This window comes from Perognathus longimembris, chromosome 15, assembly GCF_023159225.1.
Source record: "Perognathus longimembris pacificus isolate PPM17 chromosome 15, ASM2315922v1, whole genome shotgun sequence".
Classification (NCBI taxonomy): domain Eukaryota; kingdom Metazoa; phylum Chordata; class Mammalia; order Rodentia; family Heteromyidae; genus Perognathus; species Perognathus longimembris.
Window position 1 is genome coordinate 40,831,266 of NC_063175.1, and position 14,579 is coordinate 40,845,844.

Consider the following 14,579-nt stretch of genomic DNA (forward strand, 5'->3'; position numbering starts at 1 on the left):
GGTGTAAACCAATTGTACTTTTCATGGCCGGGGGTTGTGGGGTGGGAAATGAGGGAGGAAATAACAAGTTGGATAAGAAATGTATTCACTGCAAGTGATAGAGAGGTGGCCTTGAGCAAATTAAGGTCGGTGACAGTGTCTAAGCACTGAGTTCAAGCTCTAGGACTGGCAAAAACCAACAACAATAACAACAAAACCAGGGCTGGGAATGTGGCTTAGTGGTAGAGTGCTTGCCTAGCATGCATGAAGGCCTGGGTTCGATTCCTCAGCACCACATACACAGAAAAGGCCAGAAGTGGGCACTGTAGGGGAAGAGTGCTAGCCTTGAGCAAAAAGAAGCCAGGGGCAGTGCTCAGGCCCTGAGTCCAAGCCCCAGGACTGGCAAACAAACAAACAAAAACCCCAACAACAACAACAAAAACACTAAGTAGAACTCAACTGCCTATATAAACTCCTAAGTAAAACAAAATGTGATTATACACACAAAATGTCCTGGTCTGGCATTTAGGGCCCTCATGTGTCTGGCCCTAGACAACATAACCCATTGTAATTCTGAGTAATTCCATATGTAAATCTGCTCTTGACAAACTGCCCTATTTACAGCTACAGAATACATCATTATGTGTTCTTCCCCAGGTGACCTAAATTTGACTTTTCTGTACTTGTTCTACGAATCCAACATTATCTTTAGTTCCTACTTAAGGTGTACATATTTGAGGTCACTTCAGATTCTCGTCAGAAAAGATCTTTTTACATATCACTATTTTCAGATTTAACTAATAGTACAAAGCAATTATTCTGACTTACCTTCCTGTCCTCACTTGATCCCTCAGTAAGCATTTGTTAATTTTACTACCCCAAGCAGGAACTCCCAATAGCATGGCAATTAGTATGATTAGTAGTCTTGTAATTTTATCCTTTTCCTACCCAGTAACAGAGTTTTTGGAGCACTGCTAAAGCTTCAATTTCCAGTTGGTAATGTTAGTCCTATGACTAACTTTTGGTCAAAGAGAGATATGATACGTACAACCCTAGTCCCTTCCGCCCTCATATTGTCTAGACAGTAGAGGGTGTACAGTTCCAGGCCGGCTTGGGCAAAAAGCTAGCCAAGACCCATCTCAACAAACAAGCAAGATATGGTTGTTCACACTTGTAGCCTCACCTTTAGGAAGATTTTGGTCTTGGTTAGCCTGGGCAAAAAAGTGAGAGAAACTATCTCATCAAAAAGAAGAAAGAAGACAACAAAATAATCTGTTTTGGGCTGGGGATATGGCCTAGTGGCAAGAGTGCCTGCCTCGGATACACGAGGCCCTGGGTTCGATTCCCCAGCACCACATATACAGAAAACGGCCAGAAGCGGCGCTGTGGCTCAAGTGGCAGAGTGCTAGCCTTGAGCGGGAAGAAGCCAGGGACAGTGCTCAGGTCCTGAGTCCAAGGCCCAGGACTGGCCAAAAAATAAATAAATAAATAAAATAATAATCTGTTTTAAGGAATGGTTAAAGTTAAGTAAGCAGTATTTAAGCTGAAGAAAACAAATTGAGGAAGATAATAACAGATACTTTACAATATGAAACAATCTCATAAGCAATAAAGTTTATACATTTGTGTGTTCTCTCAAGGACAAAGCTAGAACCAGTATAGGGCATCTGACGATCTTTCTAAAAATCAAGTTGCAGGAACTCTACTGCTTCCTGAGGTAGGGGTTCCCACAAGCTTGCTATCAGGGCTACTGGAAAGAGAACGCATAATGGGAAGAAGTCTGTAGCAGGAGGACTGTGTTTTCTACCGAGAGCAGTAGTTTGCATTAGACTAAGGTAAAATTCCTTTTTAAGGAGTAGCTTACTCTCCAGGAATTAAGTTACATCTGAAGCATTTAGCATGACCAAAAGTCATGTGTTTTTTGTGAAGTGAATCTGTGATTGTTCCATTTAGACTTTGGCTCCATCTGTCCTATAAAATGTAGTTCTGCTGAAAGATTGCTCAACTGCTGGGTCATTGTGCATGTAAGCTATTAGTCACTGATGAGGAAGGTGACCAGAACCTCCTTTTGCCCACATCATGCCCACACTATGAGCCCGTCTGAATGGAACAGTGTTTTGTGCCTCATCCAGATTGTAGGTGGTAGGGTTGGGCTGACAGCCAGTGGGAAGAAGAGAGGCCTTAACTCCAGAGCCCATATCCCTAACTATCACACTGTATTAACCCTGGCAGGGCTTCCCAGACTTAGGGGCCCAGAGGCAGCATATTTGGTAAGCCCTGAAATGAGATAAGATGGAAGATTATCAAAGAAGAGTCAAAACTCATGCCTAAGTACTATAAAGTTTTTCAGCCATGACAATATTTCCCCTAACCACTTTCCTGGGCCTACCAGGGCCTAGCATTTTAATACAGATGCACTATTAAAGTAGTTACAACTACCTTGTATTGAAAAGGATACCCTTGGAAAGTTTAATATCATAAACCTTAGCTACAAGCACTGAGGAAGAGAAAGGAACCAAAGTGAGTAAGGGCTGAAAGAAATCAAAGGGGGCCAGGAAGGGTGCTGAATAGGGAAGGGAAAGTGGACAGATTTCCTCTTCCTTCCTGGAAACTGAACATGGATTTATTTGTAGTAAAAAGGTGAAGGTGGCCCAGGAATCACAAACTGCTTCTGCTACACAGGGCTTCCACCTTCTTTCCCTCTCATTCTTAACTCCTATTCCTTACTACTTTGTCTTCCATGTCCTTTCTCTTTCATTTCCTTTTATCTTCCCAGATGATCATGTTATTTCTCTCTCTTCTCTGCTCATGCCAGGTGAAGGCTGCTATCCTAGAGGAAAGTAGACAATGGCCTCTGTCACAAATGGCAAAGGGCAGGCACTGCTACCAGCAGTGTTAATGATGGTTAATGATGTTCTGGTTATGAGAAGCTGTAAAATATATAACAATGAATAAGATAGTGTGTTCACGCACAGGAGGCTTGTAGTTTGATAGGACACACAAGAGAAGTGTAGGGTGATGATTCATTTTATGCTCAACTTGGCTAAGCTATGGTGCTCAGTTGTTTGGTCAAACACTAGTCTGGATGTAGCTATGAATATATAAGCAGATGTGATTAACATTTATCATCAACTGGAAAACAGATTTCAAGGAAAGTAGATTATCTTCTATGATGTGGGGATGTGAATAAGACTCAATCTGAGTCAACTGAAAGTCTTGCAAACATTAAGCTTCCCAAGGAAGAAGGAATTCTGCTTTAATACTACAAAAACTGAATTTCTGATTCAAGACTCCAATACCAGTGTCTACCTGAATTTGTGGCTGGTCAATCTGCATTACAGATTTCAGACTTGCTAGTTCCTACAATCACTAAAGCCAGTTCCCTAATTATCTAATCATTCTCTCTCTCTCTCTCTCTCTCTCTCTCTCTCTCTCTCTCTTTCTCTGTGCACAGATATGTATATCTATCTATGTACATAAAAACATACATCCCTTCTATCAATTTTGTGGAGAACCCTGACAGAGAAACAAATAAATAAGAGTAAGGTCAAGTATCCTCACAATTTAAGAGGTTCAACAATTGATAGTAGTTCTCCCATTTCTTTCAATCAGACAAGCTGTTTCCAATTCTAAAAGTATCACTCACTCTGCATAACTAGTGGAAAACCATTGGCTTTAGTTTGATAAATCCTTGGCTTTGAGAACTGGGGTTTGAACTCAGGTCCTCATATTTTCTAGACAAGTGCTCTACCACTTGAACCATGCATGGCCCAGACCTTTGCGAGTTAGTTTTCTTGTTCTGAGTGGGGTCTTTCTTTCCTTCCCCCTGGGGCTGGACCTCTTGTTTTATGGTTCCCATGTAGCTGATGTGACAGACATGCAATTATGTCCAGTTACTGGCTGAAATGGGGAATCTTTCACTAGTTTTTTGCTTGGGCTGGTCTCAAACCACAATCTTCCTAACCTCTGTCAGAAACATAGCTCTATCTTTTACTTCTTGATTTTTCCAAAGTGTCTATCTATATCTTATTGATCAACATCTTCAAGAATCTGTAAAAATCTTTGCTTACAAAGTTTCTGTCAGTTAATATGTCACTAAGTCTTCCTTTCCCAATAATCAAAGTGTTTTCACTTAGATATAATGTGTAGTCTAAAGCTTTAGTGTGTTTTTTTTCAGCAAGCAGCAAAGATCGATTCTAATTCTAATTGTTTGACATTTTCGGCTTAACATTGTTATGGAGTTCTTTATTTCTTCCTCTAAATTATCTGGCAATGAAAATATTGCCTTGAATCATCATCTAGCTAATAGTATAGCATTGATATAAGTCATTTTTGACTTATAGGAAATGTGTTTAAAGTGTCAACCATAAAGTACAAAGCAAAAATGTCATATTGTCCCTCTCTTCCAAATTATGCTACACATTAAATAACAGGTGTTGATTTTCCCAGATATTTGAGATTGATAGCTTTTCTCTTATGACACCCACCATCATTATGTTTAATCAACTCACCCGTGATACACTGCAACGTGCTGATTTTATAACATCTGTATGCAAATAAAATGAGTAAGAAATACCCCAAATACAATAATTTATATCACTCTATAAAGTCAACAGATTTTGCCACTATTAGAACAGGACTCCTACAGTAAACTCTTAAGTGTGTTTGTACAAAGATAAAGAACTCAGAATACATTAGTAGTCTGTAATCCTAGCTGCTTGGGAGGCAGAGATTGGGGGATTATGGTTTCAGTTCAGCCTGGGAGGAGGGGAAGTTCCTGAGTTCAATACCAGTACTGAAAAAAAAATCTGTAATTAAAAGTAACTGCAGAGTATATATTACATACAAATCAGAGCACTATAAATACTACAATAAATTAAGTCAAAAAGATTTTCAAAGGGAACACAGTATTAAAAAGTCTGTCAAGTTTATATGACAACTGTGTGGATGAAAAGTTTCCTCTCCTCCATGAAACATGAAGTTCTTAGGAAGACATTTTTTTAAGGGCACAGATTCCAGTCACCAGTTTAAAGAGTATTTCAAATACATATTTTTCACTTTTACCATTTAATTGCCATGTGTCCTATTAAGGCATGCGATTATCAATCACATACAACATGCAGCATGCAGTAAATGGACAGCAGAGGTTAATAACCTGGAAGCATAGGATCTGAGAATGTGAGAGCAAGTTAAAGACAAGAGTTCCTCTCCATTGTCACTGAGGGCCGAGAAGCAATGCTGAAGCGTAGAACAGTGAGAGTGGGGGAAATACAGTTTGTCCAATACATACACATATCTCCGCAAGTGGCGGCAGGTATAACTGAAAGACAAAGGTAAAAGGAGAGAAACAGAAAGAGTTTTCCTTTGAAAAAATAAATCATTCTTTATGTCCTTCAAAGCTATGTATCTTCACTAGATGGTGCCCAAGGAAAAATAATTGTTAATAGAGAATATTAAGGAAATAACCTAAGTAAGACAATGGGCAAAAGAGTTCAATGTCTATTTACCAAAGAAGACATATCTTCTTCACCAAAGAAGATATACAGGCAGCAAATAAGCATATGAAACAGGTGCTTCACATTATAGGTCATTAGGGAATGCAAATTAAAACAAGAATGAGATACCACTACAGTCCCATTAGAATAACCAAAATCCAGAACACCGGTAACATCACAAGCTAGGGAGGATGGGAAGCAACAGGAACTCTCACTCACTGTTGGAGGGAATTGCAAAATAGCTACTTTAAGTTTTGGTGGTTTCATACAAAACTGAACACACTCTGTACTCCTTAGAATTTACCCAAAGGAGCTGAAAACATCCACATAAAAAAACTGCACATGGATGTTTACAGAAGCTTCATTCATAATTGCAAAAACTTCAGAAATAAGCACCATGTCCTTTTGTAGGCAAATGGATAAATTTATACATCACAACACAGTATTATTTAGTATTAAAAAGAAATGAGCTATCAAGTCATAGACACTGGATCAGGATAGTTTACAGTAACTTCATATTTTCTGCTAAGTTTTATTATTAATCTAAAATTGTTTTTTCTTTTAAAGTATATGAAAACTTTAACATTTGTGAAAGCTGAGTAAAAGGTATGTGAAAATCATTTCTACTATTTTTTCCAATGTCTGGTAAGTCCAATTTCAGGATAAAATGTTTAAAAAACAATCATAATATTTGAACCAAATGGGGAGGGGGGAAGGGGGAGGAAAAAGGAGGAGGTAACAAGTTGGATAAAAAATGTACTCATTGCCTTACTAATGAAACTATAACCCCTCTGTACATTACTATGACAATACATAAAAAAAGAAAAAAATAAGCATAATATTAAAACAAAAATTATTTTTGACCTATAAAAAGAAAATATAACTTATTTTTGATCAACTGAATGATATCCATTTTAAGATTACAGAATTCAAATCTGGAGACCTAAAATGTCATTCTGACCTCTATACTTAAAGCTTGGGACACAAGAAAAGCTAGAGCATGGGAAGTAAGCAAATGTGGTCTGGAGTTACCCCATAAAAAACAGTCACTGTTACTTAAGAGTTACACTTTTCATAAAACATAGTCTCCTTAAGTGCCTTCTTAAATGAAAATGTTCAAGATTAGTCAATGTATAGTTCTGAAATGCTACTTGACGTGGCTATCCTTCATGAAAATGTTCTGCCCTACAAGAACATTCAAGTCAGTAAAGGATGCCAAAAACTACAAGCAAGAGTAAGGCTTAGAAAGACCCCAGAATTGAGTTTTCTAGTAATTTATTTTCCGACATTTTGACAAAATTATAACTCAAATCCACAGCAACTTTTTACTAACATCTTTAAAAAAAACCGTTTTACTATATGTAGTTGTACAAAAGAGTTTCAACATGTCAATTTGTGATTATAATGCATATTGATCAATGTTACCCCTTTTGTCATTTTTCCCAATTTATTTTCTCAATTATTTGTATGCTTAGAGTTTTCAAAGAAAAATGGTATGCAAGAAGCAGGTTTAACTTTAAAGCCTACCCAGAATATTCTGTAACCTATACTTTACCCTTGATTTTTTTTTCCATTTCCCTCCTCTTTCCTTCCCTTTCTCCTTTCTTTCCTCCTTCTCTTTCTCCTCCCCCCTCTTTCTCTTCCTTCATTTCTTAGAGTAAGTTTATTAACAGATCCACTAGCAGACAGAAAATGTCGAGATATCAGTGAGAAAGGTGTAGGATTTTAAAATGCTGTCAGGCATTTAAGGAAATGTACAGATGTGAGAAATGTTTCTGGGTTCTAAAGGATGTCACTATCTTTTACAGATTTTAAATCAGGTCTTATGTGTTCAGTCCACTTTGATGTTCACATGTGGTATGAGATAAAGGCACTATTAAGGATATTCACTATATGTTATTATACAGTTTTCCCAATACCATTAATACCTAGATTATTCTTTTCCTGTCAAGTATTTGTGGTACCTTTATAATGAAGCAATTAATGACCTGGGTAAGTTCACTTGTGATTATCTCTATTCTGTTCCATTGGTTGATGTATTTTTTTTTGCCAGTACCATGTTGTTTTAATTATTATTGCTATGTAGCATAGCTTGAAGTCACTGTGGCATTTACTGCTTTGTGCTTTTTGCTTATGATTGACCTACCTATTCAAGGTATCCTATAATTCCATTTGAATAGTAAACTGTTTTTTATACCTATATGAAAAATAATGCTGGTATTTTGATAAAGCCCGTGTCAAGTCTATAAATCACACTGGGATGCACTGACATTTTAACAATATTAAATCTCACAGGCCATGAGCATGGGTGTCTTTCTACTGATTTGCATCTTGTCAGGCAAGCTCTTTACCATTGGGCTATACACCTAAACTTTGTTAAACTTCCCCTAAATTTTGCTCTTCAAACTGCTTTTTGCTGTAGCCTTTATGTTTTAGCATTTATGTTTCTCTTCAGGGGAAGACTGGGAAAGAGCAATGTTTCCATTTTGGACATATTGAGTTTAAAATGACTCTGAGATGCCCAAAAGATGTAATGAAGAATCTGACTGGAAATAGGGAGTTATGACTGGCCTGGAGATGTATGCTTATGAGTCACCTGTGTATAGAGGCTAGAGGTGGAGTGATAATCCAGAATACGAGGAAAGAAAAGAAGGGCTTCCTAGCTCTCTTGTTCATATGGTGAAATCCTAATCCCTCCAAAATGAGGCTTTAAAAGGTATGGTCTTTGGGATGTAATTAGAGAGATCTGATGAAATCGAGAATAGGGCCTTAGGACTAGTGTTCTCTTAAAGAGTTTCAAGAAAACTTACTTCTTTTTTCACCACATAAATGCATAGAAAAATCTGTCTTATATGAACCAGGAAGTTGGTCCTTCAAGACACTAATCACAGTGGTCCCTTCCATGTGCACTTCCTAGACTGCAGAATTTATTTTATTTTGTTATAGCAGCCAAAACCAAGACACACTGACCCTAAGAAATACCAGCACTTAATACTATTGTAAGATACTATCTAGATAAAGGTAGATAAACCACTAAAGAATTAAGACAGGAGTCCAAAAATGCCAAGAGGAGCAAACCAAGAACATAAGGAATAAGTATTAGACATAACTAAAAGAGCAAGTAGGAATAACTATTGGATTTGACAATACTGAAGTCACTGGTGACCAATAGTCTATTTTGTGAATAACATCAAAAGTATCATTTATTAAAATATAGCCCAAATGTTCTTAAACGTCCTTAATCCCATTGGACTGAATTATATGAATTAAATATAAATTAAGTTTTCAGGGTAGATTTTTACAAAAAACAAAAATTAGACAGCACAAACAGCCAATTTATACTATTTCACACTTCATAAGTTCTATATCTAAGAAAGGAAAAGAGGAAAATATGGGATGAATGTCAGGATAATGTACAACAGTGGTAGACGCACACCCTGAATCACTTAATTCCTTGGCAGCAGAATCCATTTTTCCTAGAGCTGAATTTACTGCCAGCAGTGCACATCCTGGGAATGTCTAATACAAAACATTAAAAGGTTGGCCAGAGCAGTGGAAAATGTATTGAAAGAAACAATCCAAGCCTGGGAGAAGTAGCTCATATCTATAATCTGAGCTACTTGGGAGGTAGAGATCAGGAGGATCCTGGTTTGAGACCAGTCTAGGTGGCAATATGTTAGTTAGACCCTCATCACAACAAAAAGCTGAGAGGGGAGGGGTTTACATCTGTAATTCCACTTAGGCTGGAAGTATAGGCAGAAGGATCATTGTGTAAGGGCAGCCCAAGCCAACATACAAGACCCTATCTGATAAATAATCAAGGTGTGGGGGGAGGCTCAAGTGGTAAATAACCAGATTAGCAAACACAAGGCCCTGAGTTCAAACCCCAGTACTATTATGAAAAAAAAAAAGGAAAGAATAAACAAAGAAAGAATTCAGTCTTAGCTTAGAAGAAATGAAATGACGCAATATTCTGTCAGATCTAGAGATAACTTAAAAGATCTCTTTAATAATATACTTATCTGTGAATTGTTTCATTATCTAAATAGCTAAAGAAATTCCAAATAAAAATTTCTATTGTTTTAACTATTCAGAGAATTGCTAGTATACAGAAAAGTGTCTTGGCAGACTTGATGGGACATGTAAAAACTTCATAATTCATTTCATTTATACTATTATTGCTACATGAAACTGAATCAAATTCTCTGCTAATCTAAAATCCTTCCAGTAAATCAAAAACAAAGAGCTAAAATGTGAAAGTTCTTAGAAACATAAAAACTACATTCTTCCTGGTTAAAATATTTATTAGTCAGACATAAATTTGGTAGTAACTATAAGATTTCTTACATTATTTCTTAAACTTTATTTCCAAGAATGTTTTTGAGAACTTGGACTTTGAAAATTTGATCACAGTTTAGTTTATAGAACTGCAACCTTAGATAAAAAATAATATACATTTTCACATACTATCAGAATAAATAGAACTAGGCCCTTAACACATTTTTAAGTTTTGGTAAAGATCATATATACCAGGTACTTAAAAACATTAGACTAAGCAGATGGAAACTTACATGGTAGTCATTAAACTCACTGCCCCTTGTTTTTCTAAAGATGTTAAACAATCTATATTTCCAGAAATAGGGATCAATTATTATGATTCCTTTCTACATGGCATGGGTGTTCCTGCATATGTATGCATATATATACATATACACATGCATACATACACATACGTATATATGTATGCACATATAAAGACTTTTGACTTTGGCCAAAGCAACTACTTTAAAAGAATGTTGCCATGGCTCTCCCTTCATCACATACATTTGCCCAATACGGCCACACAGCAGTGTGAAGCTGGCCTGCTTCCCAGCAAGCTGTTTGTTCTGTGGCTTGAAGTTTCATTTCAGTATGTTTGTAGCATGTTGCTATCTACCTGTGGTCTAATAAGCAAAGTCTAAAACTTCTCTCCCTCTCTTTCTCTCTCTCTTACACACACACACACACACACACACACACACACACCACCACCACCACCAAATTCTCTTCTAACACTTTATTCTCATAAACATAGAGTTAGGATGAAGGGAGTATTGGTGAAAATTTCTTAGGGAAGTAACAAAATTTACTTTGAAATAATTTCTTAATTAAATTTGTTTACAATTTATATTTTCAAAAAAAGAATTTCAATGTAATCATGATCATCCTTGTATCAGGGGAAGTAGTAGATTGACAGAGCACACATTAAAATAATGATGCCCACACCGGCCAAATTGAGTCTAGTCAGAATGAAGCTGATTGTGAAGAAAAAAAAGACTTAATGCATGGGATCATTGTAGATATAGTAATATAAGACATATAACTTAGCCCAAAAGTTTTAAAAATTTTACCTTTTCATATGATTTGGAGAAATCAAGATACTTATTTTAAACATTAATACAACTATATTATTTGATTTAGAGTGTTCTCTAATCCACATACATCTACCTATATGGAACAACCTGGAATATGAACACTAAGAATGTAGTGGAAAAACTGGGCTCACATGAAATAGGCATATTCAGCACACTTTATGATACCAAAGAGTTGCTAACTTTTAAAGTCATTGTATATTATAAACTCCCTTGGCAAAGGGATTTATAGTTGTTGTAAAATTTTTCTAAAAATCTGAATTTCACTAAGTTTTGATTCCCCATCATACATGCCACAAGTATATCAGTGATATTAGATAAACTGGAGCCATGAAATAATGCCAATTCTGCTGACTTCCATTAAATATTCATGTCACATTTTCTGTATAAAAGCTGGAAAAACACACTCAAAATAAAATAGTATATAACTGAAAGAGTCAAAAGTTTTTTAGAGTTATTAAAGTAAAAAATATTCCTATATAGGGAGAAATTACACTAAGAACTCATCAACAGAAGACACTCTCAGTCATTTTTCAGTTGTAGTCATGGATATACACTGAAATATGCATACATCCTAATCATTTTAACTATGGGTGTGGTGACACACACTAAACCCACATCTGTGAACTGGCAGGCAAAGATTACTAGTACTGTCTGTCACAAGAATGTGGTCATCATGAAATGAAGCTCACTGGTGTGAGTGGAGATAAAAGCTTAGTCTTGGTCTTACTGGTAAACCAGTCAAACTATCAGCTTGGCTGTCACAGTGACTGAGCAACACTGCAGGGTACTTCCTCTAGAAGAAGATAGGCTATGTATTCTCTTTCTTTATGGGTCTTTGTACCTGCTTCCTACTATCTGAGGAGGCTTTCTCAAGCTCTTATTTTTCTGGTAAACTCATCTGCCTTCATTCTTTAAGTCTGACCCTTCTGAGAGGCCTTCCCAATGGCTGCAGGACATTGTGGTATTGTTCCTTCCATTACCTTGTGTTTGTAAGCATCTTTATGTTCCATCTCAATCACAAACTCCCTGAGGAAAGATAGTTAATTGTTATTTTTGTTCCCTTAGTATGTACCTTTAGTGCTTAGCATAACAAAGTGTAATACTTATGTTTTTATAGGATGAAAAGTGGAAAAAGTTAACATTCTAGATTCAGTGGTCTACAAGTTGTTTATGGGAGTTTCTAAACATCACATCATGTTATTTCTGAGAATCACAATTTAGGCTGGGCTGGGATTGAGGTCATAATCATAAACATAAACTTACTTCCCTCTTGAAGTGAGCAAAGGTAAAGGTCTATACATCACTGACAACAGAAACATATACAATAATTTCCCTGTAAATCTTTCACTGCCAATTTTTAAATCTTAAAAAAAATCCCATAAATATCTTTCCAGAATGCAAATGATTTAATAGTTTTAATCATCTTGGATATCTAATCAAACTTCCCATTTTCTTTCAGCATAATGAAAAACTACAACAAGTTTAATTTCATGGATAGCCAACCTGAAAAAATTCTCAAGACCTCAGGAATTACCATTTGTTTCATTCTATCAATTATTTCAGATTAAAAAATTAAAATTAGCAACACTGCTATCAACCTTTAAAATGGGGGTGCCTTATGAAAGGCTATATACCCTTTTAAATTAAAAATTCTAACTGTTGATATAGGACATAAGCAATATGGTATAGAAAAGATCGTGAGAGGATGGAGAGGCCAAAGTACTTTTTATGGTAACCCTTCATTGTAGAAGAAAGCGAGTTAAAAGGAAAAACCTCTGTTATGATAGAATAGGCTGTAACTTCACATTGGAATAAAGTTATCAATTCTTTGATTCTTCCTTCTCATCTCTATGTTATATATTATCTATAAGAAAATAATTAGGTGCTGGGAATATGGTCTAATGGTAGAGTGCTCATCTTGTATACATGAAGCCCTGAGTTCAATTCCTCAGCACCACGTATATAGAAAAAGCCAGAAGTGGCACAGTGGCCCAAGAGGTAAACTGCTAGCCTTGAACAAAAAAGAAGCAAAGGACAGTGCTCAGGCCCTGAGCTCCAGGACTGGTAAAAAAAAAAAATTAATATCTACCAGTGGTTTATGATCTAGTTGAAGATTCAACATATAAGCATACCAAAGTCAAATGATATGTAAACAACATAAGACCTAATAATTCCATATATTTAGTTTAACACCATAATAACTCTATGACAACAAGAGCTGTAAGAGTAGGAGAGAAGCCTGGTGCTGGTGGCTCATGCCTATAAATCCTAGCTACTCAGGAGGATGAAATCTGAGGATTGTGGGTCAAAGCCATCCCACAGGAAACTGTGAGATTCTTATCTCACAGAGCCACTGTGGCTCAAGTGGTAGAGCACTTGCCTTGAGAAAAAAGAAGCTCAGGGACAGCACCTAGGCCCAGAGTTCAAGTCCCAGGACAGCAAAAAAGAATACACAAAACTAAAGAATACATGAAAAGATGGTCAACATTATTAGTCACAGGTAAATGCAAATTAAAACCAGAAGACAACACTGTATAACTATTAAAATGGATTTTACAGAAGGGAAATAATTACTGGGTATCCTAGCTACTCAAGAGGCTGAGATCTGAGGATTGTGATTCAAAGCTAGACTGGGCAGGAAAGTCCAGGAGAAACCACTAAAAAACTAGAAGTGAATCTATGGCTCAAGTGGTAGAGTGCCAGCTTTGAACAGAAAAGGCTGAGGGACAGCGTCCAGGCCTAAATTCAAGCCCCAGTATTAACATGTATGTGTGCGTGTGAATGCATGCGCATACACACATGCACACAGATGACAATACTAACTGCTGGTGAAGCTGTGATATAACTAGAACTTCATATATAAAGTCAGGAAAACAAAATGGTATACCCACTTAGGAAAAAAGTTCGGTAGTTTCTTATAAAGTTCGAAATGATATCATATGACTGAGAAACACCACTCCTAGTAGTTACCCAAGAGCACTGAAAACTTAAGTTCCCACAAGATTCTCTATAAAAATGTTTAAGACCAATTCATGTACAATTGTCTCCAAAGAATAACAACCTACCCACATGTCCTTCAACTGGTGAATGAATAAAGTGCAGTACAAATATAATGCAACACTGCTTAGTAATAAGAAAGAATGATACACATAAGAATGTGGAAAAATCTGAGTCAAAAGATTGTATACTGGGCTGGGGATATAGCCTAGTGGCAAGAGTGCCTGCCTCGGATACACGAGGCCCTAGGTTCGATTCCCCAGCACCACATATACAGAAAACGGCCAGAAGCGGCGCTGTGGCTCAAGTGGCAGAGTGCTAGCCTTGAGCGGGAAGAAGCCAGGGACAGTGCTCAGGCCCTGAGTCCAAGGCCCAGGACTGGCCAAAAAAAAAAAAAAAAAAAAAAAAAAGATTGTATACTGTATGATTTCATTTATGATAGTCTGGAAAAGGGAAAACTACAGGATAGAAAGGGTTTGCATGAGTGGAAAGGCTTAACTACATACACAGAGGAATATTTAAGGACATGAAAATTTGTCTTTGTCTTGATTGTGGTGGCAAATGGCTACCTTTCAGTGCAAAGGACTCCACACTAAAACAAGGAAATGTTATGTACAAACAATGGTTATCTATGAGGAAGCCTTATCCTTTGCTAGTGAAATGCATCACGTGGAGAGGAAGAAAATGAGGTTAT

At 36.7% G+C, this 14,579-nt stretch overlaps 1 protein-coding gene across 3 annotated transcripts in view; it reads right to left on the reverse strand.

Moving 5' to 3' along the window:
- The window catches only part of Dym (dymeclin), a 276,321-nt gene that overhangs the window by 119,684 nt on the left and 142,058 nt on the right, over positions 1 to 14,579 (reverse strand). Inside the window, exon 14 of one of the 3 annotated variants that reach the window (XM_048363482.1) lies at positions 5,135 to 5,299. The exons of the other annotated variants lie outside the window; for them this stretch is intronic. Within the exon in view, the coding sequence (XP_048219439.1) occupies positions 5,135 to 5,299 (165 nt within the window). The remainder of the gene's footprint in view (positions 1 to 5,134; positions 5,300 to 14,579) is intronic. 3 annotated transcript variants of the gene reach the window in all.